This window comes from Rhodofomes roseus, assembly GCF_022264815.1.
Source record: "Rhodofomes roseus strain CIRM-BRFM 1785 chromosome Unknown C8Q71scaffold_4, whole genome shotgun sequence".
Taxonomy (NCBI): domain Eukaryota; kingdom Fungi; phylum Basidiomycota; class Agaricomycetes; order Polyporales; family Fomitopsidaceae; genus Rhodofomes; species Rhodofomes roseus.
In genome coordinates this window covers 2,002,343-2,029,699 of record NW_025952960.1, presented here as the reverse complement: position 1 = coordinate 2,029,699, position 27,357 = coordinate 2,002,343, and the positions used below count along the sequence as shown (strand labels likewise).

General features: G+C 56.4%; 11 protein-coding genes across 11 annotated transcripts; 7 read left to right on the top strand and 4 right to left on the bottom strand.

Annotated features, from left to right (window-relative positions):
- Nucleotides 1–12: 12 nt before the first annotated feature.
- On the top strand, nucleotides 13–2,909 carry C8Q71DRAFT_854983 (mitochondrial translation optimization protein; the record flags this gene model as incomplete). Its single annotated transcript, XM_047927129.1, has 19 exons — nucleotides 13–36; nucleotides 91–103; nucleotides 154–351; nucleotides 403–458; nucleotides 512–680; nucleotides 732–806; nucleotides 855–1,069; nucleotides 1,129–1,231; nucleotides 1,283–1,378; nucleotides 1,434–1,583; nucleotides 1,638–1,663; nucleotides 1,711–1,738; nucleotides 1,790–1,948; nucleotides 2,003–2,080; nucleotides 2,133–2,242; nucleotides 2,293–2,342; nucleotides 2,398–2,507; nucleotides 2,559–2,716; nucleotides 2,787–2,909. 19 exons carry the CDS (start codon nucleotides 13–15, stop codon nucleotides 2,907–2,909), a joined length of 1,941 nt encoding a protein of 646 aa, XP_047782604.1.
- Nucleotides 2,910–3,271: 362 nt separating this feature from the next.
- Nucleotides 3,272–5,676, bottom strand: C8Q71DRAFT_440672 (uncharacterized protein). The gene is made up of 11 exons (XM_047918565.1): nucleotides 5,483–5,676; nucleotides 5,257–5,424; nucleotides 5,013–5,200; nucleotides 4,917–4,954; nucleotides 4,761–4,865; nucleotides 4,512–4,703; nucleotides 4,204–4,458; nucleotides 4,113–4,151; nucleotides 4,042–4,053; nucleotides 3,575–3,990; nucleotides 3,272–3,512 (listed from the first exon to the last, which is right to left on the bottom strand). The coding sequence occupies exons 1-11, from the start codon at nucleotides 5,610–5,612 to the stop codon at nucleotides 3,385–3,387; spliced, it is 1,671 nt and encodes a 556-aa protein (XP_047782603.1). The 5' UTR covers nucleotides 5,613–5,676; the 3' UTR covers nucleotides 3,272–3,384.
- A 107-nt stretch (nucleotides 5,677–5,783) lies between these two features.
- On the bottom strand, nucleotides 5,784–8,811 carry C8Q71DRAFT_846309 (uncharacterized protein). Its single transcript, XM_047926635.1, has 9 exons — nucleotides 8,486–8,811; nucleotides 8,284–8,427; nucleotides 7,962–8,231; nucleotides 7,821–7,905; nucleotides 7,700–7,764; nucleotides 7,266–7,318; nucleotides 7,173–7,196; nucleotides 6,147–7,115; nucleotides 5,784–6,091 (listed from the first exon to the last, which is right to left on the bottom strand). The coding sequence occupies exons 1-8, from the start codon at nucleotides 8,627–8,629 to the stop codon at nucleotides 6,179–6,181; spliced, it is 1,722 nt and encodes a 573-aa protein (XP_047782602.1). The 5' UTR covers nucleotides 8,630–8,811; the 3' UTR covers nucleotides 5,784–6,091; nucleotides 6,147–6,178.
- Nucleotides 8,812–8,957: 146 nt separating this feature from the next.
- C8Q71DRAFT_440612 (uncharacterized protein) lies at nucleotides 8,958–10,575 on the top strand. The gene is made up of 3 exons (XM_047918564.1): nucleotides 8,958–9,315; nucleotides 9,364–9,387; nucleotides 9,446–10,575. Exons 1-3 carry the CDS (start codon nucleotides 9,272–9,274, stop codon nucleotides 10,371–10,373), a joined length of 996 nt encoding a protein of 331 aa, XP_047782601.1. The 5' UTR covers nucleotides 8,958–9,271; the 3' UTR covers nucleotides 10,374–10,575.
- Nucleotides 10,576–11,338: 763 nt separating this feature from the next.
- On the top strand, nucleotides 11,339–13,022 carry C8Q71DRAFT_743633 (putative CDK4/6). The gene is made up of 5 exons (XM_047922894.1): nucleotides 11,339–11,743; nucleotides 11,790–12,109; nucleotides 12,176–12,489; nucleotides 12,547–12,718; nucleotides 12,769–13,022. The coding sequence occupies exons 1-5, from the start codon at nucleotides 11,466–11,468 to the stop codon at nucleotides 12,954–12,956; spliced, it is 1,272 nt and encodes a 423-aa protein (XP_047782600.1). The 5' UTR covers nucleotides 11,339–11,465; the 3' UTR covers nucleotides 12,957–13,022.
- An 824-nt stretch (nucleotides 13,023–13,846) lies between these two features.
- C8Q71DRAFT_743630 (uncharacterized protein) lies at nucleotides 13,847–15,454 on the bottom strand. The gene is made up of 3 exons (XM_047922893.1): nucleotides 15,384–15,454; nucleotides 14,993–15,327; nucleotides 13,847–14,925 (listed from the first exon to the last, which is right to left on the bottom strand). Exons 2-3 carry the CDS (start codon nucleotides 15,180–15,182, stop codon nucleotides 14,009–14,011), a joined length of 1,107 nt encoding a protein of 368 aa, XP_047782599.1. The 5' UTR covers nucleotides 15,183–15,327; nucleotides 15,384–15,454; the 3' UTR covers nucleotides 13,847–14,008.
- Nucleotides 15,455–16,511: 1,057 nt separating this feature from the next.
- On the bottom strand, nucleotides 16,512–18,730 carry C8Q71DRAFT_702186 (uncharacterized protein; the record flags this gene model as incomplete). The annotated part of the gene is made up of 6 exons (XM_047920234.1): nucleotides 16,512–17,316; nucleotides 17,849–17,958; nucleotides 18,007–18,081; nucleotides 18,143–18,289; nucleotides 18,348–18,503; nucleotides 18,557–18,730. 6 exons carry the CDS (start codon nucleotides 18,728–18,730, stop codon nucleotides 16,512–16,514), a joined length of 1,467 nt encoding a protein of 488 aa, XP_047782598.1.
- A 904-nt stretch (nucleotides 18,731–19,634) lies between these two features.
- C8Q71DRAFT_743621 (uncharacterized protein) lies at nucleotides 19,635–21,267 on the top strand. Its single transcript, XM_047922892.1, has 5 exons — nucleotides 19,635–19,952; nucleotides 20,020–20,423; nucleotides 20,475–20,673; nucleotides 20,729–20,836; nucleotides 20,897–21,267. The coding sequence occupies exons 1-5, from the start codon at nucleotides 19,689–19,691 to the stop codon at nucleotides 20,900–20,902; spliced, it is 981 nt and encodes a 326-aa protein (XP_047782597.1). The 5' UTR covers nucleotides 19,635–19,688; the 3' UTR covers nucleotides 20,903–21,267.
- Nucleotides 21,268–21,356: 89 nt separating this feature from the next.
- Nucleotides 21,357–22,218, top strand: C8Q71DRAFT_440219 (DUF1715-domain-containing protein). Its single transcript, XM_047918560.1, has 3 exons — nucleotides 21,357–21,590; nucleotides 21,643–21,816; nucleotides 21,880–22,218. Exons 1-3 carry the CDS (start codon nucleotides 21,550–21,552, stop codon nucleotides 22,184–22,186), a joined length of 522 nt encoding a protein of 173 aa, XP_047782596.1. The 5' UTR covers nucleotides 21,357–21,549; the 3' UTR covers nucleotides 22,187–22,218.
- A 2,942-nt stretch (nucleotides 22,219–25,160) lies between these two features.
- Nucleotides 25,161–25,564, top strand: C8Q71DRAFT_795009 (uncharacterized protein; the record flags this gene model as incomplete). The annotated part of the gene is made up of 4 exons (XM_047925586.1): nucleotides 25,161–25,195; nucleotides 25,259–25,340; nucleotides 25,394–25,459; nucleotides 25,511–25,564. The coding sequence occupies 4 exons, from the start codon at nucleotides 25,161–25,163 to the stop codon at nucleotides 25,562–25,564; spliced, it is 237 nt and encodes a 78-aa protein (XP_047782595.1).
- Nucleotides 25,565–25,661: 97 nt separating this feature from the next.
- Nucleotides 25,662–26,555, top strand: C8Q71DRAFT_804852 (uncharacterized protein; the record flags this gene model as incomplete). The annotated part of the gene is made up of 1 exon (XM_047925984.1): nucleotides 25,662–26,555. A coding segment is annotated over exon 1 (666 nt), but the record flags the coding sequence as incomplete, so codon positions are not given.
- Between the last annotated feature and the right edge of the window lie 802 nt (nucleotides 26,556–27,357).

Here is a 27,357-nt window from a genome sequence, read left to right as displayed (position 1 = left end):
AGACTTTCCTGGATGCGCAGTGCCTACAGGAGCCTGGTGCGAAGAAGTAACTTCAGCACAAGACACTTTGCTTCACTTGCCGAAGGACAGTCGGCGTACGATGGTGAGAGCAATCCTGATACTCGCGGACAACGTGCTGACACATATCCTTAGTCTGTGTCATAGGCGGAGGACATGCGGGTTGCGAGGCCGCAGCCGGCGCAGCGCGGGCAGGCGCACGAACGGTGCTCTTAACCCAGAAATTGGACAACATCGGCGAGCTCTCGTGCAACCCGTCTTTCGGAGGGGTTGGGAAGGGAACCTTGGTCAGGGAGGTGGATGCGCTTGATGGAGTCTGTGCGCGCGTTGCGGGTGAGTTGTGCTAGGTCACTGCGGCGGACCGGGCTCATGGATGTCGACCAGACAAGGCTGGCGTTAACTTCCGCATCCTGAACCGCTCGAAGGGGCCTGCCGCATGGGTACGCGAGGTTTAATTTCCGTATGCTTATATGTTGACGAAGCTGTCACTCAGGGACCCCGAACCCAGCTCGACCGGAAGCTGTACAAGAAACACATGCAGGAAGCCTTGCATGGGTACCGCAACCTCGACATCCGCGCGGCGAGCGTCTTCGACCTTGTCATCAACCAGTCGCCGGAGGGCCCCTCTGGGAGCTGGGGCAAGATAGAAGGCGTCAAACTAGGTGCGCATGCTCTCCATCTCGAGCGTACACTCGTACTTACGTCTCGCGCAGACTCCGGGGAGATCATCAAGTGCTCGCAAGTCGTTATATGCACCGGGACGTTCCTTTCCGGAGAGATACACATAGGTACGTGTTCCACTGCGTTACCTGTGCATGCATTTGACAGCACGCCAGGCTTGAAGCGTTTCCCTGCGGGCCGCATCAACGAGGCGCCCTCCGTTGGGCTCTCCGGCTCCCTAAGGAGCGCAGGTTTCGAGCTGGGCCGGCTGCAGACTGGCACCCCTGCACGGTTGCTTAAAGACAGCATTGACTACTCAGAGATGGAGGTCCAAAAAGGCGACGCCGTCCCACACCCGTTTAGCTTCATGAACGCTACCGTGGACCATGCTGTGAGTATCTGATGTGCGGAGCATGCGGCTGGTTGCTCATGGATGATTTGTGTGAGTAGAACGACCAGATAGATTGCTATCTGACATGGACCTGCGCTGCGACGCACCAGGTCGTTCGGGATAACGCGCATCTCAGTTGCCATATCCAGGAGACCAAGAAAGGTTTGCGCTTTGACTAGCATCTTCTACTTCGCGCTGACAGATTGGTCGTAGGTCCACGTTATTGCCCTTCGTTGGAGGCCAAGGTCCTGCGCTTCCCTGAAAAGCAGGGCCATCGAGTCTGGCTCGAACCAGAGGGGTACGATTCAGGTGCGCTAAATCGTGTACATGCGAAGACTATTACTCATCTTCCACTCAATCGCAGAGCTCGTCTACCCTAGCGGACTTTCGTGTAGTTTGCCAGAGGACGTCCAGGAGGTTCTCTATCGCACAATGCCTGGCCTCGAGAACGCCAAGATTGTGCGGCCTGCGTATGGCGTTGAGTACGACTACGTTGACCCGAGGGAGCTCAGATGTAGGTATCGTCTCACCCTCTTTCAGATCACTCCTGATTCAATGATGTATGTAGCTACACTGGAGACAAAGCGAATCAAGGTTTGACTGGACTCGTACTTTAGCTCTTCCCGCTAACCGTACTGCAGGGCCTGTTCCTTGCCGGTCAGATCAACGGTTCGTCGAACACTCCACCTCGCCTCACTGCTTCGCTGACGCCGAGTTTAGGGACCACAGGGTACGAAGAAGCCGCAGCCCAAGGTGTGCTAGCTGGCATCAACGCAGGACTTGCCGCCGTCAATCGCGCACCACTCATCCTGTCCCGCGCCGATAGTTACATCGGCGTCATGGTCGACGACCTCATCGTCAAGGGCGCAGAAGAGCCCTGTGAGCCGCCATCCGCATCTCTATTGCATGCTGCAACTGACATGCATACTTGAGATCGCATGTTCACATCGAGGTCGGAGTACCGCATGACGATCAGGAGTGACAACGCAGATTTGCGTCTGACCGGAAAGGGTATGCGCGCTCTTCGCTTCTCTGTGCATATGTTCACAGGTGCATGCGATAGGTCGCGAGGCAGGCGTCGTCTCGGACGAGCGCTGGCTGCGTTTTGGACAGACCAACGCTGAAGTCGAGCGTGTCACCAAGCTGCTGCAATCATTCTCGCTCACCCCGCACGTAAGCCCGTCTTTCCCTCCATCCGGTCTTGTGTCTTAAAGAGTTTCCAGAAATGGCAGGAATCGGGGATCAGGGTGAGGCAGGACGGTCATTGGAGGAGGTCCGTGTGCTCCCCTGTAGACCCTCGACTCACCCTCATCCTGCCTGACCTATAGCGCCTCTGACCTGCTCAACTACCCGGGCTTCAACATCAGAGAGCTTTTCCCGGTAATCCCAGAACTTGCGTCCGTCGAGCTGCAAGTCCTCGAGCAGATCAATAACGAGGGTGAGTAAGCGTGATTGACATTGGTGCCTAAGGCTCATGCCGGCTCTGTAGCGGCATATAGGTCCTTCATACTAAGACAAGAGGCCGACGTGCGCGCGTTCATGGAAGACGAGTCGCTGGTGTTCGATCCTGACCTTGACTATTCGGCAATGAAGGGGCTGAGCCTCGAAGTGAAGGAGCGCTTGTGTCGCGTCAAGCCGACAAGCCTCGTAAGTGATCCGCATTCGCGTTCACAAGCTGTCTTGGTGCTCATGCTGTGATCTTTGCGCTACGCGCTAGGGTGTTGCCAAGCGTATGGAGGGAATGACGCCGGCTGCCCTGGTTTTACTGTTAGGGTACGCGAAGCGTATCCAAGGCCGGGCGCGCAATGCAGCTGAGCTGGGTTCTGTGGCAGAGGTATAATCACCCAGAGCTTCAAAGTTACATGTACTCATGCGCGTATATATTGTGATCTAATCTGATGATACTCGAGGATGTGCTAATGGTCGTCATGCAGTGCAGTCTGCTCCGCACGAATACTCTGTACTACGACAGATCTGTATTGGCTGTCAGAGTTCAAACATGCCAAAGAACCCGAAAATTCCAAACCGGAGCCATACAGGCAATTCGTGCTTGCATTAGTTGTCGATTGCGACGTACATATGTACAGTAGCGACTATACATGAGCATCTACTCCTACAGCTGCGTGTCACATCTAGTATGTTTAGGCGAACCTTGCGCCATGTTGTCGTTACATGTAGTAGTACAGACCTTGCTTCGCCTTGGAGCGGCTTACCGTACGGAAACCCCTTTGTACAATGCAGTTCAGAAAGCCAGGCGACTGTTGAGTCGAAGCACCAGCGAGGCGATTTTGCGCTGTGAAGAGTCTGGGCTGAACTCAATCGAACTCCGCATCCTTGATGTCCTTGCCCAGCACTAGTGTCGTCGGGGGGCTCTCCTTGTTAATTTCCTCTCTCCAGTTCCGGTTGTACGGTGTCTGTTCGAATCGCAGGGCCATAATCGTGTCTGCAATGTGCTGCGTGAGTACATGCATCTAACGGAGGTGTCAAAGTGAATCGAATGCAGACCACGATCGAGCCACGCAGTGACACCTTCACCGAACCGCAGGATGACGAAGGAGACCAAGGGAATCCCGACCTGAGGCTGGTCCCGCAGCAGGCCCTCACAGTACTCGCGGCCCTCGCCGCGGTTAAGCTGCAGGGTACGCTCGATCTCGGAGTACGCGTCCGCCATGCGGACTACGGCGCACTTGACGATCTTGAACTTGTCCTTCGCGAGCGGCCCCGCGTTGGGTGCGTACACGGACTGCTCGACGATGAGGTGCGTGCGCGCGCGGTCGGGGTTCTCGTGCAGCCGCAGCGCGTTGACGTACGGCCATTGGTCGACAGCGTCTCGCCAGGCGTTCCAGTCTTTCTCTCGTTGGGCGGCGGATGAGTTCGTCAGGGAGAGGAGCTCGATTTTCTTGTTCAGGTCCGCGATATCTCTGGTGAAGGGCCCTCAGTTGCGTTCGAGGGCTAAGCTACTTTGTCCTCACTTGCAAGCATCTCTGTTGGTCGATGAGATGACGTTGAGAGACTATGTGCATCATCTAAGCAGGATACTTACTTGTGCAACGGCCAGTCCTTCTTCTGGCACTCTCGAGAGCTAGAACGTGTTCAGCTTCCGATCAGGTCATATATGCAGTCAATGATCGCACCAATAGTAGATCTTCTTGCACTTTGAGCATACGAAGAGCTTCACCATCGGTTCCCGAGAGAAGCACTGCCTACATTGCATAACGAGGCGGTGGTCGGTTTTGTCTGTGTGCTCACGGCCTTCCAGCCAAGAGGGTCCGCCGAGGGCCTCCAGGATCGGGCTGACGGGCTCGTCAACAGGCATTAGGAGCTCCCGAAGGATCGTCTCAGGCAAGAGGTGCGGGTTCTTCTTGAACCACTTGACGAGCCACTTCTCCCTGCGCGACTTGTGAGGCCTACACTACGGAACTAATGACTTCCGAGGACTCACTGTTTCTTCGCGGCACCCGGCTTTCCGCGTCGTCGTTGAACGCGAGACAAGAAGATCTTTGCTTTCACAAGTCCGAGCAACCCGTCGGCATTGGACGCAGGCGAGTCGGCGAGCCGCTCGAGCAGTGTCTCTGCCGTCACATCATCCTCGCCGCCGCGTGCCAGAGCTTCTGCGAAGACTAACAAGAGATCGCTGATCCATGCGCATGTCGGCATCTCCAATCAGGTTTGGAGGGAGCTCGATGCTTACCGCTGTGTCCTGAGGATTTGACCGCCCGAATTATTCGAGCAAACATATTCGATGATCTCTTGGATAAATTTGGCGGCGTCCCCGGGTCGGTTGAGTTCCGGTTTCCTGCGCAGGGCATGTCAAAAGCTAAGCCAATCAATAGGAGGAGTGGCTCACAGTAGAAGCATCGTGAGTTTGGCTTTCGCTTGTAGACGCTGAGGCACATGAATATTGATGCTGAGCGAGGCTTTCAGGCAGAATCGGTAGACACACCATAAACAGTCTCCCATTGTTTGTCAACCGGCTTTGTGTGACAGCCCGCCCGCCATTGCTGTTGGACGAACTGTCCTCTGCTCGGACTATATGCCCGAATGCGACGAGCTGCGCGTCCGTGCATTCAGTCAGAACGTCGACAAATTGCTCTAACGCCCAGACAACTGATTCGAGGATGTCGTTGGGAACTAATGGGCAAATTCGTCGGAATTGGTGCTATACTAAGGAAGCGATTGAATCATACCGTCATCAAGGTGGATGAGGAAGCTGTATTTGAAAAGCTTGTGTAGCTCGGCGTTGAACACGAGCGATCGCGGAATCGGGTCGCGTACAATCTCCCCAGTCCGCGAATTTTGCAGGAAAATGACGTCGTCCGCGGGTGTCATTGACACGCTCTCTTCGAGACCGGGCACTTGTGTGTCGTGTTGTCACAACGCGTAAAACATACGCAACACGATCATGCTGCTTACCTCTCGCGATGTCCTCTCTGACCAGGGCTAGGTCCGGCAACTGACCGCGCGTAACGCGCGACTCTTGATTGTCTGTCAATCCCAGAATGAACTGGATCCGCTGCTGGCGCGGAGTGGATGAGGAGCTCATTTTCGGAATAAGAATGCGCTTGGTTGCAAGGGATATCAGGGCAGGGGTCGTAGACACAGGCAAGAGCGGCGGCCGAAGCGCGCAGCAGTTTGCAACAAGCGCTCGATCACGGGACGTTCATGGCACTACAGAATTACCTTATCGGGCATGATGGTGGCTTCTTCCTCAGGTGTTCAGTATCGTTTCCCGGCTCAAAATGGTCAACCTGTACTTCTCGCTTCTTTTGCAGTCTTATGCATATGACACGGCTGTCTGTGGCGAGAGAATGTGGCCTGAGGTACAGATCAAGCACCATCACGGTAGGGGGACCCTTGGCGTAGTACTTAATCACTACACTGGCATGCAGATGCGACTCTCCTGACTCCGCGACGCGAAGGCCAACCTACATATAGCGGCTGTTGCTGGCAAGATAGTACCAGGTTAATACTGGTTGGATTTTCGATCATGCTTTTCTCGCAATTACAGGAAATGAAAGGGACCTGGACTACACGCGTCAGTACTACTTACACATCATACGACACATCCACGATTGACCTTCTACGCTGTGGAGAACACTAATCCAAAGGTCAACTATCCAGCGGTACTCCAAGATAGGTAGATCCGCGCGACGCCTTGTTAGGCTTGCACCTCCCCTTGTGGTGTCTCCAATCATCCATCTGACACTTCCTCGGGGGCGCACAGTACGTCACGCACTTGCACCGCGAACACAAAAGCAGCGCCTTGCCCGAGCCTTCCTCCTTCACCCTGGCGCAAAACGCACAGGCCTTCATGCCCAGTGCCTTCCTCCGCTCGTCCTCCTGCAGCACGACGTCCCACATCGGCAACTGCGCAAGGGCACGCATCACCCCAGTCACTTGCACCATCTGCTGATGCGCGGTGGCCATGACCCAGCGCGCGGACACGCCGTCAGTGTTCATCACGTCCACGTTCCCGCCATGCGCGAAGAACCACGCGAGCGCGTCGCGCGCGCGCTGCTTCCCGTCCGCCCCGTAGTCGCGCAGCATCGCGATCTCCGCCGCGGTCGTGTCCCCATAGCGGTTGCGCGCGTTCACGTCGCCGCCCGCGTCGACGAGGATCTGCGCGTACTCGGGGTCGAACGCGGGCTTTGTCGAGATCGCGTGGTAGAGCCCCGTCGCGCCCGAGAGGTCGCGCCCGTCGACGGGCATCTTCATCTCGTTGATGAGGAACCGCGCGACCGCGAGCTGTTGCGGGCGCATCGCGGGCACGAGGAGCGTGCTCAGCAGGATGAGGTTGAAGATCGGGACCTGCGTCGGGCCCCAGCGCATCTCGTAGATATCGCGGACCACCGCGGCGCGCGGGTCGGGCGTGCTCCGCTGCGCGTGCTTGTGCATGCGCGCGAGGATGTCGGCTTGCACGACTTCGAGCCGGCCGAAGAGGACGGCGGAGCCGAAGTCATCCGTGAGGTCTCGTAGTGGGATCATTTTGTTGGAACTGAACCACCGCCGTAAACGGGCTGCTTCAACACCCTTGAGAGGGTCATCACTGTGTCGAAGCGATAACTCAGAATGTTCAGAAGTGATTTACAGCGAGGATGCGCACCTTTTGATCAATTCCTCTACGGTTCTGTTGCAGCGATCGAGCGAGACGTTAGGCACAACTTGCGCGACGTTAGACGGCGAGAAAGCGACGTACCTCCCTTCTCCAGCATTCAGCTGGCGCTCGATCTCGAGTGCTCTCGCTATACCCTGTGGATCCATAGTTCGCGCCCACCCCACAGCCTCACAACGACGAATGAAACTAAAGGTCGAACTGAGAACAGACGGGTCCTGATGACCTGGGATAATCCCGCTTCGGCTATCAGTGTTTCGTTGTCCTGCCAGTAACCACGAGGCTACCGACCGCTCGGCAGCGGTATGCCGAGGTGGGTAGCTTGGACAGTACTATGAACGAGAGCTCCAGAGGTCTATCAGAAGAACATCGCCCTAAGGCCTTACAACATGTCTGCTGCGTTCGGTCGAGACATTTGACAGTCGCAAAAGGCCTTCAACGAGGGTATGGCCTTACACACGTACACGTTGCACGCGAAGGCACGCATGACACGACAGAAGCAGCGTATTCGGTCCTACCTTGTCCGCTATGAGCGGCGCCCCTGGGTTATTCCTTCCGAAGCAATCCTCCCATACACAAGGAACTAGAATACACAAACAAAGGAAGCACACACATATCATCATTGCCCTTTCAACACACTCTCGATACGCGCAGCCTGTCTCTGGTGACGGAGCTCGTTGAGGACCGGGAGGCCCCAGATCAGTGTACCGAGCACGTAGCCCACCTAACGCTCATACATCAGCCCACACTTCACAGTAAAGGACAAGGCGAGCGACTCACCCCCGTTGTGAACGGCATGCGGTGTCTCCGCGCCATGTACAGCGCGTACAGGGCTTCAAGGGGGTGAACGATGACAACGATCCACCAAGACGCCGTGACTGCCCAGACGGGCAGGTTCGTACGGGCATAGTGCGCCGGGAGATAAGCAGGGGCGAAGTTGGGCGATTGAGGCTCTGGGGAGAAAGTCACGTAGAGGAGGAACGCGAGCAGGACATTCGTCGTCCAGATACCGAAGGGAAGACGGAAGGTGGTAATCTGCGGGGCGCGGGCCTGCCATGACAGTCGTATCAGGACGTGGTGTGAGGGGAACTTGCAGACGCACCATGCCCAGAGCCTCCTCCGCGTCGACCTTCATGCTGATGAGGCGAGGCTTGACTTCCTCGTAACCTAGCAAAGGCGGGTCGAACAGCACACGCACTTCCTTCTCCGGGCCTCCAGCCTTCGTCTTGTACGCTAGTGTCATCCCCTGCGGCCAGCGTGAATCAGTGTCTCACACCGGCTCTGAGCATAGGACACTCTCACACCTTGGTATCAATGGAGATCATCTTCGCACTCGAGACATCCTCCGCGACCTTGCCCCAGTGCTTGACATACCCGACGAGCGTGTCTGGGTGGTTCGACATGTACATGCACAAGAAGCCAGACTTCGAGGCGACCGGGTCAGCCATATTGTGACGATGTACAACAAACAAGGTAGGTTCAACAGGTATCTTTTGAGGCTGAGGTAGTGTTTGACGTGGAGGCCCAGCGCGAATCGACGAGTCGTTGGTTTATGAGCTGGAGTGTTGTTGCGACCGCCGACCGTTGCGACGATGGGCGCTTGCACTGTCCGACATTCTCGGCGTCGTTGACAGGCTTGGATGACACGCCTTGACACGCCCGGCCCAGCCGACTCTCGAGCCGCGGCGATCGGCGTATCACGCGCCGGCAACTTCCGAACTGTGGCTAAATGGATATCTCCTCCTCCCAAAGGCGACCGAATACAACTCGAGGTGCAGTACTTGTACAGTTCTGATCTACGACGTACACAAGCTGTATGCATGCCTCATACTCCACAGTTTCTTTTCGTACTCCCCTGGTAGCAACGTGGAGTCAATGCTTGCACACTGCCAGTGTGGCTGAAATGCGGATGTAAATTTGCCGATCCACTTCGGCGGGAGCGATCGGTGCCACCCAATCCGCCGTCGCAGCTCTCCTTTTTTGCTTGTTAACCACCACCCCTCCCCTCATCAAGTGCCGTATCTCTGTGGAACGACAACTGCGCAAGATGGCTGGGAACGTGCCCGCAAATGAATTTCAAGCAAGGCTGAATGCACTGTCCGGCCGAATGGCTGGTGCAGATGAAGGACGGACAGTGTGGTCGAATGCTAGAGACAACGAAGTGCTAATTCCCTTTCTACAGACCTTTGGAGGAACTCCTGCAAACGTAGGTCTACAATACATCATCTCTGTACCATTCCGTTCATCTGATTGATACTTGGCAGTGATGGTCCTCTTCGCGGCTTTGAGTCTCAGAGGCTGAGGTCCTACTTCACTTCACACGGTTTGGTCCCTGTCAGAGACCTGGACCTCTATGGCATGGCCGTCTTCAGCGGGAACCGCATAGACGTGAAGACCGATTTCGAAAACCGACTAGCTCGCTTCCGCGCTTCAGCACGCTCCGAAGAGGAAGCACGCAAGGCCGCCGCCCACGAGATCTACGAGCTCTCTTGGGGCCCGACGCGCGTTCCCGTGTACGATCTCATCTTCCTCGCGATCCTCGTAACCCCCGAGCAGCGCCAGGGACTGCTCGACGTCGCGCGCTACCTCATCGCCGAGGCGAAGGTGCCCGTCGACGGCGCCGACCTGTCGGGCGCGCAGGCCATCTACCACTGCGTCTCGACGAAGCCCGTGTTCGACCCGGAGCTCGCGCAGATCCTGTACGACGCGGGCGGGGACGTGAACGCGCGGAACCGCTATGGCGGCACGTCCGCGCACGAGATCGTGCTCGTGTACGACCTGCACAACCGCGAGACGATGCAGCGCTCTGCGGACGCGCTCAAGTGGTTCCTCGACCACGGCGGGAACCTGGACATCAAGGACAACGACGGCGCCACGGCGCGCAGCTGTATCGTGTCCATGCGCGAGAAGATGCGGACCGCGCGGAGGAGCCTCCGCCTCCCGATGTGGGACGTCCTCGACCGCGAGGACCAGCGGAGAGCCAGGTTGGCGGAGAGTATATGCAGTTTCTGTGGACGCGATGACGCGAAGCTTCTGAAATGTTCGCAGTGCATGAAGGCGCGGTATTGCACACCGCCGCGGACATGTCAGAAGTCAGACTGGCCAAAACACAAAACTCCTTGTAAAGCTGCATCCAGGACGCAGGCTCAACCGGCGACGCAGGCAACCTACCTCGGTGTGCCACTCTTTTAGAACGGAGTCGACCGGGTCCGCGTAGCAACATCACAACTATCTAATTCCATATCGTTCGAGTAATGCTACATCCTATCGTCTTACCAGTTACCAGCAATCGTTTGATAGCTACGTACGAACCGTTTGACTTAGAATACAGTTGTGGCAGTAGCACACGAGTAATATTGTCATAAGGCTGTTGAGAGTGCTATCCTTCCAATCACTCGAGGTGCGAGATGTGACTAAGACAAGCGAAAGAGACGGTACGGACCCTTCGAGGACGTGTTCCAGTCGCAAGCATAGCCTTCGACAGTGACTGGACCGTTCAGACAAACATCTTTTGACCCATGTCCCTGTCACGGCATTGTCCCGACGGCACATAAGCAAGATTAGTAACCAAAGCAATATATCCAAGCTAATCTCGTCAAAGCTTAAAGCTGAAGCAGAGAAACGCCGTTAAGTGTGGTCTCCTGCCGACTCGGAGGCCTGAAGCTGAAGATCTACTTTATTCCGGGCCAAGATCCCGGTCCCCTTAGCACTCGACGAGCTTTCCTCACTACACTCGAATGGCGCCGGCTGCGGGCCTTGCGGTGGCTTACGACTGGCGAAAGACTAGAGTTAGTATGTCATTCAGTCGTTTGCTATCAGGCTAGTCTCGATCCACCAGCCATCAGTTGGCGTCACTTGGGCTGCACAATACATTTAGTGTGGCATTCGGTCGACAGACACGGACGCAAAGCGCCTTACATACACGCAGACCCCCGATAGATTACAGCTTACGATTCCCGCCAACTACTACCTACAATGTGGCACCCAAAGACTACGATTACCCCTACTAGACAGGACTGACGGAAGTTAACATCAGTGGCACATTGTAATGCCCACTATTGTATGCACCGGCAGTCGCCACGTCTTAGCACATGTGTTTGCTTGTTGCGGTCTATAAATGCAGATTTCATCATCATCATCATCATCATCATAGAGGTGTGGCGTTCCTGACACGTCCGGTGGTTGACTGTCAATCCGTATGCGAACCTTGTGCGAACTTGATGCGAATCTCGCCTGTCGGGCGTCTCCTAACCTATACATAACACTGGTGCACCGTGTCCCAGCATGTCCCCAGTCGTCTCCCTTGCTGAAGCCCAAATGTCATCTCTCCTACGCGCTGCTCGCCGCCTCGTACAAAAGCCTCTACTTCCTCGATCATTCCCTACGAGCAGTTTCGAGGTTATTGCCAACTCTCGCTTGGTCGAAGAGGAGACCTGGGAATGGTATAGCCCTGACGAATTCTGTCCGGTGCGAATAGGTGAAGTCTTCAAGTCCCAATACCAGGTTGTCGGAAAATTAGGATATGGAGCATTCGCTACGGTATGGCTGTGCCGGGATCTCGTGTATGTCTCGGACCAGCAATGTTGATTCCTCACTCAACCTCGTCAGGGAGCACCGGCATGTAGCTCTCAAGATCGGCGCTTGCCATGCGCTTTCAGGCGAGCTGTCGGTCTCGAAATATCTGAAAACAATCAGAACAAGTCATGCAGGCTCCATTCTCGTTCGCCAGACGCTGGATGAGTTCGAAATCACTCGCCAAGCCCAGAAGTATCAAGCTATCGTCTACTCGCCACTGGCAATTACCTTACGTGGATTTCGGAAGATGTTCCGCGATCAAGCTCTTTCAGTTCAGCTTCTGAGGTTGGTTCTCAAACACATCTTCATCGCGCTCGACTTCCTGCATACTGAGGCTCGCGTGATACACACCGGTGAGCCGTCATTTCGCTTGATCCCTGGAATTTATTCACGCCAGGTGCATTTCCTGATTGGCGTAGATATACAGGAGAAGAACATCTTGCTCGGCTTGGATGACAACACAGCCGAAGATGACTTGAACAAGTTCGAGCAGCAAGAGTTCGAGTCCCCTAGTCCACGGAAGATAGACGGCGACCGCGTCATCTACACGTCCCGGCCACTCGTTCCTCGCATATACAATTATGGACGACCAGTACTCTGCGACCTCGGCGAGGCGCGCTTTGGAGAGTACAATCGGATGGCCGATATCCAGCCGTATCAGTATCGCGCCCCTGAAGTCATCCTCGACATACCTTGGGACCACAAAGCGGACATCTGGAACGTCGGAGTCTTGGTGAGCTATTCTCTTCGCAGGACCCGAGAGCGCTCGCTCACTGCCAGTGTGCCGCAGATCTGGGACTTGTTCCAGAACGGCAATCTGTTCAAGACAACGGGTGGGCCTGAGAACAAACAGGACAATATCTACCACCTCGCCCATATGATCGCGCTGCTTGGCCCCCCACCGAAAGACTTCCTCGAGCGGACTCAGACGGAACGTCCGTGGGGATGGTTTGACAAAGACGGTGTGTATCATTCGCACCTGCAATTCATACGTAGCTCAACACTTGCGCAGGCAACTGGAAGGCTGCCGCGGACATCCCGAACACGAATCTCGAGGATGCCGAGAAGAAGCTGACAGGGGAGGATAAGGTGCTGTTCCTCCGGTTTGTTCGGAAGATGCTGAAGTGGAAGCCTGAGGAGAGGGCGAGTGCGAAAGAACTGCTGGATGATCCGTGGCTTAACGCAGTACAAAGTACGTAGCAGCTTCAAGTGTTGTGGGTACAGTAGGATTGGCGAAAGCGAAAGGTCAAGCAGCGAAGCGAGAACGAGGGACGGCGAGTCTCAGTGAAGCAGAATGCAAACAGCAATACCGATGCGATGCGATGCGAGCCCATTCGTATATGACCCCGCTGTGGACAGTCAGACGTGAGGGGCACTGCTAACGCTATCTGCAGAGCCTCTACCACGCGCATTGGTCCCAGCCGCGCCAACTTCAGCATCCCCTTTACTCTCTGCTCGTTTGCGTTTATCCTTGTGAGCCGATGCCTCATTTCAGCGAGAAGTGACGACGTGGGCGTTGGTGGACACACATCTCCAGATACGGAAGGTTCCGTGGCTACTACCCAACGCGCCGGTTGTTTTTGCTGCAGTCACCGCATCGTGTCGCGTTGGTTTGCTGGGCAGAGAGATTAGAGTTCTTCTCTGAGATCGCAACAAGTGAACGAGAATGTAACTCGCCCGGGCGTTTCTCGATCAGTTACGTTTACGTTCAGCCTCGGTCAGGCGGCAGTGATGCCATGGCTATGCTCAGTGCTGCCACCGTCCGGGTGACGGTGGCGCGCACGCCGCCTCTTTGCTTCTCTGCTTCATGACGTTGACACACGATTTAAGATTGTATTCAGCAGCGTGTGGTACAAGCTTAGCCAGTTGAGTCTGAGGAGAGATGAGAGAGCTAAGGCTACTAAGTTAGGAGCGTGGCCTTCGTCCGAATTGGCGAGTCTGCTGGCTTCGCGTCGCTGACGTAATGATAAACTTGCGAATGCGTCGAACTCACCGGACGTAACTTACCACTGCTTTAAGTGCGTAAATCAACTCATTGCTCAGCGCGCAGCGCCCAGCGTTGAACGAATTCACTACATGCAAAGTTAAGTGCGAACGAGCCAAATCTGTTCAATGCTAACAATACGGCAGCAACTGGTATAGATAGGGTATAGGTGCCGGTCCGTGCACTTAGTGATACAGCTACGCCAGATGCACACGATGCCGAGTTACAAGTGTCGTACAGCATCCAACGTGGCGCGCGAACGCTGTGCTCACCAGATGACACTCTCCGTCCGAACAAGGTTGGATCGTCGTATCGGTCTCGGAGGAGGCGGAAGCGCGTCTGGCGCGGGGGTATCAAGAGGAGCCTGCGTTGGAATCGTCCCCGTCGAGTCTCCAGGCTCGCGCGTCGAACTGTGTTGTGAGCCTTCGTGGGTATATGAGGAAGGATGATTATGTTCCGAATACGTGGGGGAGATTTCGGCGGGTGTAGGCGACGAAGAGTCATGTTCAGCAACGCGTCGCTTCTTCGCTGCAGGGCGTTCTACGGACGTGTTGTCAAGGGTTCCAGATATCTCCTCTACTACAGGACCCATTGCTGCAGAGACAGCGTTTACGAATTCGGGTGGGAGGGTACGCATCGTGGCGTTAGCTCCAGGAACTTCGGACGTGCCATCGTCCATGTCATCAGTGTTTGGAGGCATATAAATGAGCTCTTCTGGGACGTCGTCTTTGGCAGCTCCATAAATCGCGCGACAGAGGCGCCTCCGATATTCGGCGGTCGGTTTCCGGACAGTGGGCATGGTGTACGGATATGGACCACGGGGGCGTGTCGCATAAGCCGTGCACGCCTCCCTATCCTCTTGTGTCCAGTTTAGAAGGGCTTCTTCTTGCGTGACCAGTCCGGAGTCTATCAGGCGCCACAGCAGCTTCCCGGGCAGCTTGAAGATACCCTTGTGCTTTGAGGCGCGGAGGTAGCGATCGTGTACAGCCAGTGTATGCAAAGGTTTGCGCCACGGTTCTGGTACTGGTGCAAGAGACGATGGCTCATATGCGAAGTCGCGGACCTTGACCCCCATGTCTTTGGCGGCCTCAATGTGCTCGGCCTGTGTCATGGTGTCGTCGATCTCGGTGGGGACAGGTGAAGGTGTCGCGCGAGTGGCACAATGGGTAGCATCGCTGGCATCGTCTACACGCAGCAGTCTAATGGTCATCTGGGATATACTTAGGTGGCGATGAATGCATGTTCGACGTACTGTCCATCTCGTCGCGTTTGCGCTTCAAGTTCGCGGGCCTGCCAGTGATCCCTGCTGTCGGGAGTGGCGTCCCCAGCGTAGCAGAAGCGCCAGAGGATAACGTAGCTGTGGTATGTATAGGTCGTAAGAAGACCTTGACAATCCCAGCGAAGAGCGGAGAAACGGTGATGGTGAAAAGGGCCTTCGACATCGTGGTTGTTATGAGGGTTGAAGGAGGAGGGGCGCTTGAGGCGCCCCATATATCAGTTTATGAAAGGCCAAAGCAAACATAAGTGACTCAAACACGCTTCAAAGGCGGTTACAACAAAAGGTCACGGTAACATCGCGGGTCCAAGCTGTGAACAAGGGACGGTCGTCAGCAATTCAAATTTGGATCGCCACAATGGCTTACGTCATCTTCTCGGGTGGCATTTTATTTCCATAAGCGGATATGTCGACCCTAAATCAGTCGGCAACTCGTCAATCACAGTTTGGCTACACCGTGTAGTTCGTGTCAACTCTTGACAAGTACTGCCACCACCAGTCCCCAAGTACACACCTCACTCTTCTCTGATGTTCTCTGACTGCAGTCATTGTCTACCTGCGGTTAAGCGAGGCTGTTTATTGCCGGAGGGTCTTTGAGCGTGAAGCCTGCGCGCCGAGGGGGTGCCCATCCTGGGAGGATTTATCTGCTAGGCCGAACAGCGTCCTTCATGCAGAGGTTATAGTCATACTAGGACAGCAGGCCGCTTGTCGGGATAATACGGCGTATTATGCGAGAGAATTATGTGCCCTCTTTCGCGGTTACGTTCGCGGGCGCTGCGTCAACGGTGGGATAATGCTTGCTAATCGCATTTTACTGGCCTTCCATTCCCGAGTCCGCCCAAGGCCCGTCCTCTGCCGCAGTGCGGTCACGGCTATCCTCATATGCGCTCCGTATACACCGTGCGTACCGACCATGGATATATTCTCCAGAATTATACGCGTCGTTGTCAAAGGTCGAGCACACTTGTAAGTAAGGAAAGTATCCTTCCGCTGTGAACGTCAACTAATCACAACATAGGCGAGTGACTCCGTGGATAGATAACGGGTGTCTGGAATAGCATCTTGGCGCCATACTCCGCGAGGCGACGTCAGCAGGGATTATCCTAAGCATCTGACGCTTGCTCATTTCGACACAAGCAACACCAAATGGAAAAGGGCCAATGACAAGAAACCGCGCGCGTCACTGTGCGGTAGGCAGCGCATAGTATCTCTCATCAAGCACTCGACTGCGACACCCAAGCCATCCGCGAAACGTCGTAATGTACATTATGCTAAGTATGCTACAGGAATACATGAAGCCCTCCCCAAAGATCTGCAGGGTATATACCGCAACGGTGAGCAGAGCGCAAACCAAACCAGAAGACTATACTAACAGCACGGATACATAATGGCGCACACTGAGGAGTATAACGAAGCAGAAGAACGATAGCAAGAGCACGATTACAATTCGAGACATTCCAGAACACTGCAGTAACACGAGCCACGAAGCCCTCAATTATCGCGCCTGCCACTCGCCTGCCGAGGGCCCTCCGTAAAGCGACGGGTCCTGGAAATAGCCATGGTCAGGGTTCCACTGCCCTCCGATTTCAGCGGGGGCAGTGGAGTAAGCAAACGAGTCATATGGGATGCCTGTCTGCTGGCCGGCGCCTTGTGTTCCTAGCTGCTGTCCGGCATACATAGGCGGCTGCATCTCTTGCGCCTGCGACATCACGTCGCCGGTCATCAGCACGGCCGGCGCGGAGAGGGTGCCAGACAGGTTGGCCGCCATGGACGCCTGCATTGCGCCTGACCGCACCGCTTCATCAAAGCGAGCGGCGACGAAGGCCTCGTACTCGGGAGTGACAATGAAGGGCTGATCTTCTACATTCTCGGCGGAACTCTCCGGTGCGGTAAGCGACGGCGAGGGGAGCGGTGATGACGCCTGGCTGGCGGAAGACATCATAGTGTAATACGACAGCTGATCGAGGCTGACGTTCCTGTCCAGCGTGGATGGCTGCTGGGACGAGTCAGCGACTGCCATTCCCTGAGCGTCAGCCGACGACAGGGCTTGCATATCTTGGATGCTCAAGTCCGCGGAAGTCGCATCGCGGTGGGCGAGCGCCCGCATGAGCTGTGTGCCGCGTCCGGTATCGCGCCCGGTGGGCGAGCGAGCACTAGCCAAAGGACCTTCGAGAGTGTGAAATTCGGAGAGGCGAGGTGCCATGGCCTCCAGGCTACGGAGAGCGGCGGCGGTGGAGTCAGATAGTGGGACTGGCCCAGAAGAGCCGGATGGCGGCGATAGTGGCTGCCACGAGCTCCTGCTGCGCGAAAGACGATCATCGACAGAGGGGCGGTCGGTAGTAGGGCTGGAGCGCTGGGACGACGGGGCAGACGCAAGGACATTATCGGCGGAGCGTACTTGAGGTCGAGGGTAGGGCGACGACAGGTCAAGGCGCGGCAGGATGGGGCGTCCAGGCACATGGCCCTCCGCGAGGGCAGTCGTACGCTTGCCCGGCTTTGCACCATAGCTCCGCTTCTTGGTCAACCCATGCATGCGCTGGAGATAGCCGACGAGCCCGAGGGTGTCAGTGGCTGCCCTGGTGTGCGGGGCGGGGCGCTCGTCCTGACGGGGCGACGAGGTCGCGGATACGGAGGAACGGCGGCTGGACGTCGGGCTAATATGGCGAACTGGCGAAGACAGAGGCGACGCATTTGTTGGCGAGAGCAGCATCTCCGGGCTTCTACGCTGGGTATCGAGGAGCGGGACGTTGGTCGAAGGAGACCGCGGGGTAGTGGCTGCTTGAAATACAAGCTGTCAAGGGAAGAATGCGTCCGGCAACAGCAGAGCAGCACAAACCTCCTTGCTGTGATTGCTGTAGTGCACGACCCGATATGAGGATGGAGAACCGTGTCGCATCGATCTCGAACCATGGCGGGATCTCGGACAAGGTCTGTGCAAAACGCTGCGAGAGGTTGGCCAGGATATCGCGAGATACTGAGGGGGGACGTACCGTGCGAGAGAACATTTCACGGAAAGACCTCGATTCATTGGCGGGACCGACGATTAAGTGGAGGTGTATTTCCTCCTGCGGCCGGGGCGGTCAGATGGGACACAACACCGACATGTTGGTAACTAACGGCACGGACCTGACAGAGCGCCAAGGCAGTGCCGACCCAGGGATCAATACCAGCCTGGACGGGGCCAGGTCCTTCGGATCCTGTCAGCAAAGGCGACGCCGCAATAATAATGAGGTGTTGATTAGTGCGACGCTGCTTGCCACTGGCCAGGTAAACCTATGAAGAACTTACGATGTCATCAAGTCATGACGGTGAGTGGCACAAAGACTCTTACGTTGACGCAGCGTCGGATGGTGCCCGTCGAGATCAATGTGTCTGTCTGGCGGCCGAGGTTGAGATTAGGGAGATTATTATAGTCGGCTAAGGTAGTGACGGTGGTTGTTAAGGGCGTAAACGTTGGCGAGCTTGTGAACCACCATATTCGAAATTGCTTCGGGCGGTGTGTGAGCGGGAAAGGCGCCGATGTCGAGGAGGGCTGCTCACCGGACTTGTCTTGTTGTCTGCACGGAGGCCGTGGAGGAGGGCGGGCAGGTATCTGTGTCGGACGTCGTCCCACTTGGCCAGCATTGTCTGCGAATCCTCCACCAAAATCAGAACGGAAACGGCATGTCCGGAGGCGTTAGTGGCGGCAGATGAGAACGAAGTGCTCTGGTCCATCGACGTGGAAGCCCCGCAGACGGGTTATGCTAGAGGGAGGCAGAAGGTGAACGTTATGGCTGGAGAGGCGGTAGTAGGCGCTGCATCCGGGAGTGCAAACGTCGATAAGGTGTGCGTATACCGAGATATGGGTCCCGGCGGCGGACCTCTAATATATACTCGGGGCGGTGAAACGCGGTGCGGAGACTTCCAGACGCAGCTCTCCGCAACCGAAGGCCGTCTACTGTCGGGCAAACAAAACGGTTAAAGCTTGATGTGAGCTACCGTGGGGATATCTTCGACCAATCCAACGGAACCTCATTTCGAGCGTGCCTCCGTCCTCGGCGTGTTGGCTCCACTCCCACTAAATTTGTCTGTGAATTCCTATCAGAGCGATCGCCCTAAACTCACAGCGACCTGCTTTGTCGCGTCGGCCCGCAGGCATGGACACATGTCGAGGCCGTACCGCAGCCATAAGTCCGAGGCGAGCAAACGCGATTTGCTTCCGCAGTGGATGGTCTCCGTGTAAGATTCGCCAAGACAGCGCATGGCGAACAACCTCATGATGATTACTCGGGCCTCTCGGAGTCGATTGCCAAATAACGATGGCATCCGGGCAGACGCAACGGTGCACGGACAATCGCGACTATCGGGACACGCGCGGATAGATACACGCGCCTGGCTCCGTGAGCGCGGAGCAGTCATTGAGTTCAGCAGTGGGCGAACGGCGGCTGCTCGAAGGACGAAGACATCGCCGGCGCGAACCTTGTTGCCAGGCGCACGGTATTTCAATTCCATTTCCTGGTTTCACTGCAATTAATTTAGGGCTTCCGAATGGGGAAGTCTCCACTGTGATCGTATTTGCATGTGTTTGGCGCGGCCCCGCGTCGCGCACGCCGGTGGCGAGCTGGGCAGCGCGTCGACCGTCGCCTCCATCGTCCTCACCGCCGTCTCGACCACCATCTGCGCCGTCGCCGCCATGGCCGCCGTCTCGCTCTCCAGCTCGCCCATCACGCAGGTGTCGCAGACACCTGTGCAGACGAACCTCCAACCCCACCTCTTAACGAGATTGCTCCTCGATCTGCGCGGCAAACGCTTTTCCGTGGACCGCGAGACTATCATGAACCTTCCCGAATCCGTCCTGCTCTGTTTGTTTCCAAACGGACTTGTACTAAGTCGTCAGAGCGCCGCGTTATCAGATGGAGGAGATAATGACGACTACGAGGAGCTTTACGCTGTGGACGTGCGTGTCTTGGTCATCTAGCCGCCAGGGCTGTGAACCTCTCCCTAACCCTTGGCTCCTCACATAGTTTGATCCGGACTGTTTCTCATACGTCCTCACCTTCTTCCGCAATGCGTCGGAGACATTCTATGGCACCGCGAATTCGCCCGGCTTATTCGCGGCTCAGCAGCAACTCGTGGATGGCGGTTCTCCGACGTCTGACTTTGGGCCGTCGCCGTCGCAGAACCCGCTCTTGACCAAACAGGCTATTATTGTTCTCAGGGAAGAGCTTGAGTACTTCTCCATCCCGCCGAAGAACAGCAACGCGTCGACGAACACCAATGGGATCGCCAATGATGCCCTCCTCGATGTGAAGCGGAAATGCGGGGAGTATCTTCTCCACAAGCGCAACATCTTTACCGCCCTGCAGCGCAACGTGAACAAGGAGAATAACGTTGCGGAGCAGCACCTAATTGACATGCTGTGCATGAGGTCAGTTTGCATTGTGCTTCCTTTGCTGCCTTCCTCAGTCTCTGTCCACAGTGGGTTCGACCGAGACGACGAATGGGGATACCGTGCCATGGAACCCTCACGCTGTTGTATCTCTTCAATAGCTCTTGTGCTTCTGAAGACAGGGATAGTGCATCACCCGCCTGGTCCTACTGGCGAGAAGCAGGTTACCATTGATTACAACCAGATGGCGACGGCGCAGAAGCTGCTTCTCTTCTGGCGGAAGCCTGCGGTGCGTACCCCTTCCACGCTCGCGGCAAGCCTCCTGATCATATTTTGCTCTTCAGCGGAAATGCTGGTGGGATGGTCTGGAGGTCAACCTCGCCGGCGCTGGCGAGACGGAGAATCCGATCAAGCTGTGGGCAAGACGGGTGTGGACGCTGGAGCTGAGCTTGGTGCGTGTCCGTTGTAACTACGCCAAGGTTCCGTGCCGAAACTGACGCAACGCATCACAGGTCTAGTATACACTTCGCTTCTTTCATTTGCTGTACACGCTACGCTATACCGTCGGTTTCTTGCATCGGACTACCGGAATACCCTATTTACCCGTGTGACGTACCCACTGTACCTCATCACTCCTCCACTGCGGTATCAGGCCATCTACATGGGAAGATGAGTCGGCAAACGTCGGTCAGTACATCGTCAATTAAACGGCCGGACATCGTAAGGATCTATCGCGGGCTATGTGCCGGTTCACTTGTATCTCTTGTGGCTGACTGGTGTTACTCATGCTGCGTCCACGCCCAACACGAATACTTCAGCGACTGCTGCATACTCCCCGCTGCCGACTAACAGTGATGGTGCAAGAACGACATAGAGATCTGCCACCACAGCCGCTATCCACTGATTGGTCGGTGTTATGGGGTTGTTATCCATCGATAAGTATAAGCCGACGTTAATCAATTTTTCTGCTAAGGTACAACAATCGGTATCCCGATCGCGTCGCGGCTTCTGCACCTTGTCTGCTTCCGCCACCATCTTAGGCTCAGCGAATTTGTTCACTGCCGACGCCCGAGTGAATAGTATACACGCTATCAGATTGGAACACTCGCTTTTGCACGTTCATAACAAGACGATCGTCGTACATAGCACGCCACACGGAAACATCATGGACTTCGACCTGGAAGAGCTTGTAAATGTGGAGCAGACGTGCGTAGTTCATGGCTATCGTGCATCATCTCTCCTGATGGTTGGAAACAAGGTTTTATGAAGAGGGTTACAAGGACGGGTTCGCACACGGCCGAATCCATGGTTCTATCGAGGGCAGAGCCCTAGGACGAGAGAAGGGCTTCGAAATGTGGGAGGAACTCGGCTTCTACGAAGGTTTTGCCATGCTGTGGCAAGTCATACTCTCCCAGAGAGGAACCGCAGACGAGTACGTCTTTCTTCCATTTCATTGTATTTCCCCGCGAGTGCTGACCGTGTCGCTCTCGTGCAGTCGGGCAGCACAGCATATTCGACAGCTCCTGGCACTTCTAGCTCAGTTCCCCCGCGTCAACCCGTCGGCTACGGATCCAACTGAGCTTGACATCCCGAAGCTCTTCCGACAAATCCGTTCTCGTTACAAAGCACTGTGTGCCGCGCTGGGCGTCCAGCCGACGTTGCGCGCGGGGGCCCCGTCCGCCACCGCGGAAGACAGCGATCCAGCTATAGACTTGGCTGATGCTCCATCGGGTGGATCAAAGAGTGTATGGCCTGTGCAGCCTGCAGCCAACGCGCGTGCCGGGGCGCAGCTCAGTTTCTGAAGACTATCCTAGCATCTATCTTAGTCTGTCGCGCTGCCACAACCGGGAAGTTCGGACATATCACTATCGCGCCACGGTCATAATCGGGCAGGTCAATCAATAGAGTTTCCGTCCGCTAGGATCCTTCTGACCAGGCACTCTCAGGCATTTCCCCGCTGTCGCCTTCGTCGACTATCGCTGTCCGATCGCCGTCGCAAGCCGTGCACTTTGCTAGCCATTTGTGACATAGTGCGGCGCCTCAATCGCCCATGACCCGTAAGTTTGGTTGCTTAGACCTGGAGATCTCCGTGCTTTCTCACTCATATGCAGGTCGTCCTATCGCACTTCTGTTCAAGACTCCATTCGGCTGAGTTTCTGTTCATGGTACGTTCCTGAGAAGAGCGCAAGAAGGGAATTCAATGCCTCAGGTATTGCAAGGGCGCTTCTTGCTCTAGATAAAGGACACCGGATCAGCGAATCCCATACCTTGTATTTGGTCAACTCACAATGAGCTCCAAATGAGCTCAGAAGCCCACTCGAGCTCGTGATTTCCCACCACACCCAGCGGTGCCTCAATAGCCTCAATACGACCCATACTGCTTCTTATTCCCGGCGATCAAACATGAGTCTACAGTAATTCCTCCGACGGCTTCGTCATTGTGCACCTACAGGATCATCCCTCCACGTCAATGCCACTCTGGTTCAACCGATGCACGCTGCACTCACCTTCCGTCTCATCCCGTTCGCTGGGGCACGCAATCGCATAGAACGTTGGCCCTGAGCAGCTCGTGGTAACGACGTGCCGCAGTAGAACCGATTGCAAGATCGCCGTGCTCCCATCGTGGCGAGATCACGGTCGTCATCTCGTGCTCCTGACCAACGGTGCGCCCGAATGCGCCATCGCTCTCCCTTTCTGCTGCTGCCTTCAGTCAGCTTACCCGCGGAACGCTTGGTAAGTGCGCGCCTGCTTCTGTTCCTTATCACAGAATCAGGCAGGTCAGTGGGCGCAGCACCCCGCGCGCGAGGCAGCGCACGCCCGGATGTGACATCACGGCGTTGGCTGCTGTCGTGCCTGTGGCTATATGGGTACGTTTTGTCACACAGGCGGGGGCGCGTCCGATCGTGTGTCTCCTCCGGGATGTCTCTTTGTCTGAAGCGGGGCGGTCAGCTGGCCCTGCGCTGCATCCGCGATCCCAGGTGGGCGTGCGGACAGGCGGCGTGTCTCCGGACTTAACCCGCGTACGCGCGTGCGTCGACGCTGGCGGTCCTCGACTCGGAGGCATCTGCGCGGATCGCGAATGGGCCAAACACCGACGCGGAGGCAGTCTGGGGGCGGTGCACGCGGAACGGAGGGCAGGGCGACGATCCGCCACTCGCCAGCAGGCACGTCGTTGGCGATGGTTGGTGCTTGCGCCCCTCCGTCTGCATGGTGTCGGACGGAACATACAGTATCTATGTCCGTCATCCATATCTGCCGGTCCTCACGGCATATGATCTGGTTAGCAGCCCTTCTCCGCTGCCTTGGCAGTCCTATAGCCGTCCGCAAGGGGACAAGACGCTTCGGGTGGGGAGCGTCCCCGCTGAAGCCGAGCAATGTGTTGGCGTACCAATCACGGGTGCCTGCTGTGGACACCTCGTGCTTGGCCGATAGCATCGCGGTGGTCCCGGTGGAGATTAGAGGATGGTCGAACGACGCAGGCGGGCGGGTGCGTGGGTTCTTGCTTTTCTGGGCTGACGGGTCAGCGCACAGTCATTGGTCTCCACTTGTCCTTGGGCTCTCATGGCGGCGGCGCAGATGGGCGAGATAACCTAAAGCGAGGCTGCGTTGACATGGCGGTCGCGCCAGGTGATCGCGCTTCTCGCGAAAACCGCTGCCATGGTGTATTGAGATTGCGCGCTGCAGGCCTCACTCGCCCGACGGTGTGCGGACGAGCTCTCTGGTGGAACGCATCGCTATGAATTGCGCACTTCGTAGGTTTTATCGATCATCAGGAGACGGACTTCGCTGGCGCGTGGCATCACCGATCACCTGTGCGGACACAATCGTGGCGACTCCGAGATGTTGGCTACGTCAAGGCAGCCGTCACCCGTATGGTGATGGGTAATGGTGATCAGTTGGGCAAAGTGAGGGGCCGTTCTCACCAACGCGTGTGTTTGCGTGCTAAACAATTATGTGCATGCAGCGGAGTATCCCCTCTGCCTGTAGCTGACTGCCTCTCGTGATGCATCGCTCTATCTTGTCAGTCGCATGACGGCGGAGTCTCCTGGCGGTTATGCCCGGAGGTCTATGCTATACATCAGACTGTCGGTGCGTACCTGCTTTCCCAGGTTGTTTCTTTGAACATGCCTTTGTAGCATTCCCGGAGAAATCCGGTCTGTTTAGGGCTACGTCCTCTTAATGTTTTACCTGGCTGTCCACCGATCAACGTCCCCGAGCATGCTGGTATTCGTGAGCTTGTGTCACATAACTTGACAATGCAACTGACCACACTAGAGTTGTTCCCCCCTGTAGGAGCGTGGACCGACAATAGCGGTTCAGGCACATTTTAAAAGCCTCAGACTCTCGAAATGCATCCAGAGTAGTATGTGCCACGGTTGGTGCACTAGCGGAACATGTGAAGCCCACGAGAACACCCACCAACAACTCGATTTCTGCTTTCCCGTGCATGAAACCACGTCACATGTGACATGTCCCTTACGCTCACCCATCCCCAAGGCCTAGAGGAGCCTGGGCCGCAGTGAAGCGACACAACACGCCCACAAACGCACACGACACAAGCCAACGGCACGCCGAACGCCCCTGAGGCCGCGATGACGACACATCCGAGATCGACAGCAAGACAACCGTCGAGGACGTCGTCCTCGGCCGATGCCGCGCGAGGCGGCGGGCGCCATGCACAGCACAGCGACGCACGACGTCGGATGGGTCTCGTCCGACTTGCCGTCTTCCCTCATCTCGTATTTTCGTACCACGAACTACATATTCGCAAGCGAAATGGCCGACAAGCTTCATGAGGGTCAAGACGTATCGTAAGTCGACGTTCGCTCACGAACCACTGCATCAAGTCACTGACCCAGGAACGTGGCATGCAGGTGGCGTTGGGGAGGCGGAAATGCGGAGGGGAAGGTCGCTGAGATTGTTACGGAAGGGAAAGCTGAGGTCACCAGCAACAAGGTATGTCAGAGTGAACGAGCTTGGCCTCCAGTATTTTCACCCCTATGATCCAGGGGAATACTGTCACCCGCAATGCGCGCGGCGAAGACGATCCGGCTGTAAAGATCGCTCGTAACGGGGTATGTCTTTCACACTGATACTAGTACGTGCTGATTCTGACGCTGCATTAGAATGACGTTGTAAAGCTTGCTCATGAGCTCAACGAGGTGAAGGAGGCCGAGTGAATGCACCGTCATGTGAAGAAAGGGTTCAATGTTCCGAGCAAATTGTAGGACAAGGTGCATGTACGTTTGTAGTTCGTTGGGTGGTAGTCACAACCAGGTTACGCTGTCACGCCTTGTCACGCTGCCGGCGGTCGCGCGACGGTCACCTGACCGCGTCTGGCACGTCAGCCTCGCGTCGCGGATTGCGCCATCGTGCGCACTTGAGTCTTGGTCGCTCACAGGAGTCACAGGCAGCCATGGCAGTACGCACAGACAACAGACGCCCTGCTGCTCTCCTGTACCAGCATCTGTCCCCCCTCGTTGCAACACTAGCAGGCAATAAATCATGGACACCCTCTCCGTCGAGCTGCACGCGCAGATATTCGAGTTTGCGTGTGTCGACGACGGCAGCACCGCCCGCGCGCTGTCCCTCGTCTCCCGCTACGTCCACGCGGTAGCGCAGCCCTTCCTCTACCGGTCCCTCGCCGTCGAGGGCCTCGAGCAAATACGCGCTCTCACCGCGCGGCTCGCCCCCAACCCGCACTATCTCCGTCGCGTCCGCCACCTCTACCTGGCCGATCGTAAAACGACGTCCGACAATCTCCGCGCGCCACACGCGCATCCCGCAAGCGACGCGGACCTGCTGCACTACGAGGAGACGCAAACCGCTGCGGCGCGCCTGCTCGTCCTCGCCGCGCCGACGCTCGAGACGCTTGCGCTCGCGGCGGACTGTCCATTCACGGGCACTGCACTCATCGCCCATCTCTTCGCGCTCGAGCTCCCGCACCTACGCGAGCTCGCCGTGCGCGGGTTCTACCCATACCCGGCGGGCCCGTACGCGGAGGAGCCGGTCATGCTCCGCCTGGAGCGACTGTACCTCGAGGGGAACAGGAACCCGCACGGGCTCCTGACTGTTAGCGGCCTGCGGGAGGCGTGCCCTGCGCTTGAGCAGCTCGTCATCTCGGGGGTCGTCGCTGCGCAGGGATTCGCGAACGAGGCGCAGACGGTGGTCGGTTATGCGGACGGGAGTGCGGACGCGGGTGCAGACACAGACGCACCATTACCGCGCGGCTTGCGCATTGTCGTACGCCCGGGGACCATAGCGAAGAACGCGGGTGGCAGGATGCTCCGGTACCACGCGAAGATGTTGGAAACTCTGAAGCGCGCGGCTGACAGCTCGGCGGGCAAGCTGGTCCTGCCACGCCGACCATATCCTGCCGACTCTAAGAAATCTGGGGCTGATCCAATGCGCGAGCTCTGGCGGGAGAGGGTCGCGGGTGGTAGAGGGTGGTGGGAATAGGCGTAGGACTCACCTTGTGATACTGGGTCTACTTGGCCAGTAAGACTCGCGGCGTTGCACGCATATATCGACGGGATATGGCTGTTGTTTGTTTGATTATCTGCGTCTTCGAAGACTTGGGATTTTCGGGCGCTGGGGGACTTAAAAACTCAGTCCCCGGATTCTCTGGACCTGTGGAAGCTGCGGCATCACAACTTGGATACTTAGTGGTTCCTCACAGCAACGGTGACCACTCACGTAGTAGTCATGCATCATGACTGACAACCCTACGTCTTCGAGGCACTAACTTCTGGTTTGGGCAATACCAGGTAGTGTGCCTTGTAGACAGCATGGGAGTTTGTGTCGACGTTGTAGTTCTCCTCAAGTTGAGGATGATCCCAGGTTGTGGCCACGGAGTGACGGAACCTTCCATATCTGGCAATGATTGCGTCGACACACCGTGACGCCTACGTCGTCTGTCACTTCCGCTTTCGTAGTGGCTGTGTCACGCTAGAAATGATGCGTTAATCTCTCA

Coding starts and splice junctions, on each gene's coding strand:
- C8Q71DRAFT_440672 (XM_047918565.1), bottom strand. CDS start 5,612: ATGAGCTCCTCATCCACTCCGCGCCAGCAGCGGATCCAGTTCATTCTG. Junction 4,866..4,916: donor AAACTCACGATGCTTCTACT/GTGAGCCACTCC, acceptor TGCCCTGCGCAG/GAAACCGGAACTCAACCGAC. Junction 4,152..4,203: donor TGCAAGAAGATCTACTATTG/GTGCGATCATTG, acceptor AACACGTTCTAG/CTCTCGAGAGTGCCAGAAGA.
- C8Q71DRAFT_846309 (XM_047926635.1), bottom strand. CDS start 8,629: ATGGCTGACCCGGTCGCCTCGAAGTCTGGCTTCTTGTGCATGTACATG. Junction 8,232..8,283: donor CGGAGGAGGCTCTGGGCATG/GTGCGTCTGCAA, acceptor CTGTCATGGCAG/GCCCGCGCCCCGCAGATTAC. Junction 7,197..7,265: donor CTGAATGCTGGAGAAGGGAG/GTACGTCGCTTT, acceptor TCGCTGCAACAG/AACCGTAGAGGAATTGATCA.
- C8Q71DRAFT_440612 (XM_047918564.1), top strand. CDS start 9,272: ATGCACTGTCCGGCCGAATGGCTGGTGCAGATGAAGGACGGACA. Junction 9,316..9,363: donor GTGCAGATGAAGGACGGACA/GTGTGGTCGAAT, acceptor CCCTTTCTACAG/ACCTTTGGAGGAACTCCTGC. Junction 9,388..9,445: donor TTGGAGGAACTCCTGCAAAC/GTAGGTCTACAA, acceptor GATACTTGGCAG/TGATGGTCCTCTTCGCGGCT.
- C8Q71DRAFT_743633 (XM_047922894.1), top strand. CDS start 11,466: ATGTCCCCAGTCGTCTCCCTTGCTGAAGCCCAAATGTCATCTCTCCTA. Junction 11,744..11,789: donor TGGCTGTGCCGGGATCTCGT/GTATGTCTCGGA, acceptor CAACCTCGTCAG/GGAGCACCGGCATGTAGCTC. Junction 12,490..12,546: donor TCTGGAACGTCGGAGTCTTG/GTGAGCTATTCT, acceptor AGTGTGCCGCAG/ATCTGGGACTTGTTCCAGAA.
- C8Q71DRAFT_743630 (XM_047922893.1), bottom strand. CDS start 15,182: ATGTCGAAGGCCCTTTTCACCATCACCGTTTCTCCGCTCTTCGCTGGG. Junction 14,926..14,992: donor CAAACGCGACGAGATGGACA/GTACGTCGAACA, acceptor TGCTGCGTGTAG/ACGATGCCAGCGATGCTACC.
- C8Q71DRAFT_743621 (XM_047922892.1), top strand. CDS start 19,689: ATGGCCGCCGTCTCGCTCTCCAGCTCGCCCATCACGCAGGTGTCGCAG. Junction 19,953..20,019: donor AGGAGCTTTACGCTGTGGAC/GTGCGTGTCTTG, acceptor CTCCTCACATAG/TTTGATCCGGACTGTTTCTC. Junction 20,424..20,474: donor ATTGACATGCTGTGCATGAG/GTCAGTTTGCAT, acceptor CTCTGTCCACAG/TGGGTTCGACCGAGACGACG.
- C8Q71DRAFT_440219 (XM_047918560.1), top strand. CDS start 21,550: ATGGACTTCGACCTGGAAGAGCTTGTAAATGTGGAGCAGAC. Junction 21,591..21,642: donor CTTGTAAATGTGGAGCAGAC/GTGCGTAGTTCA, acceptor GTTGGAAACAAG/GTTTTATGAAGAGGGTTACA. Junction 21,817..21,879: donor CAGAGAGGAACCGCAGACGA/GTACGTCTTTCT, acceptor GCTCTCGTGCAG/TCGGGCAGCACAGCATATTC.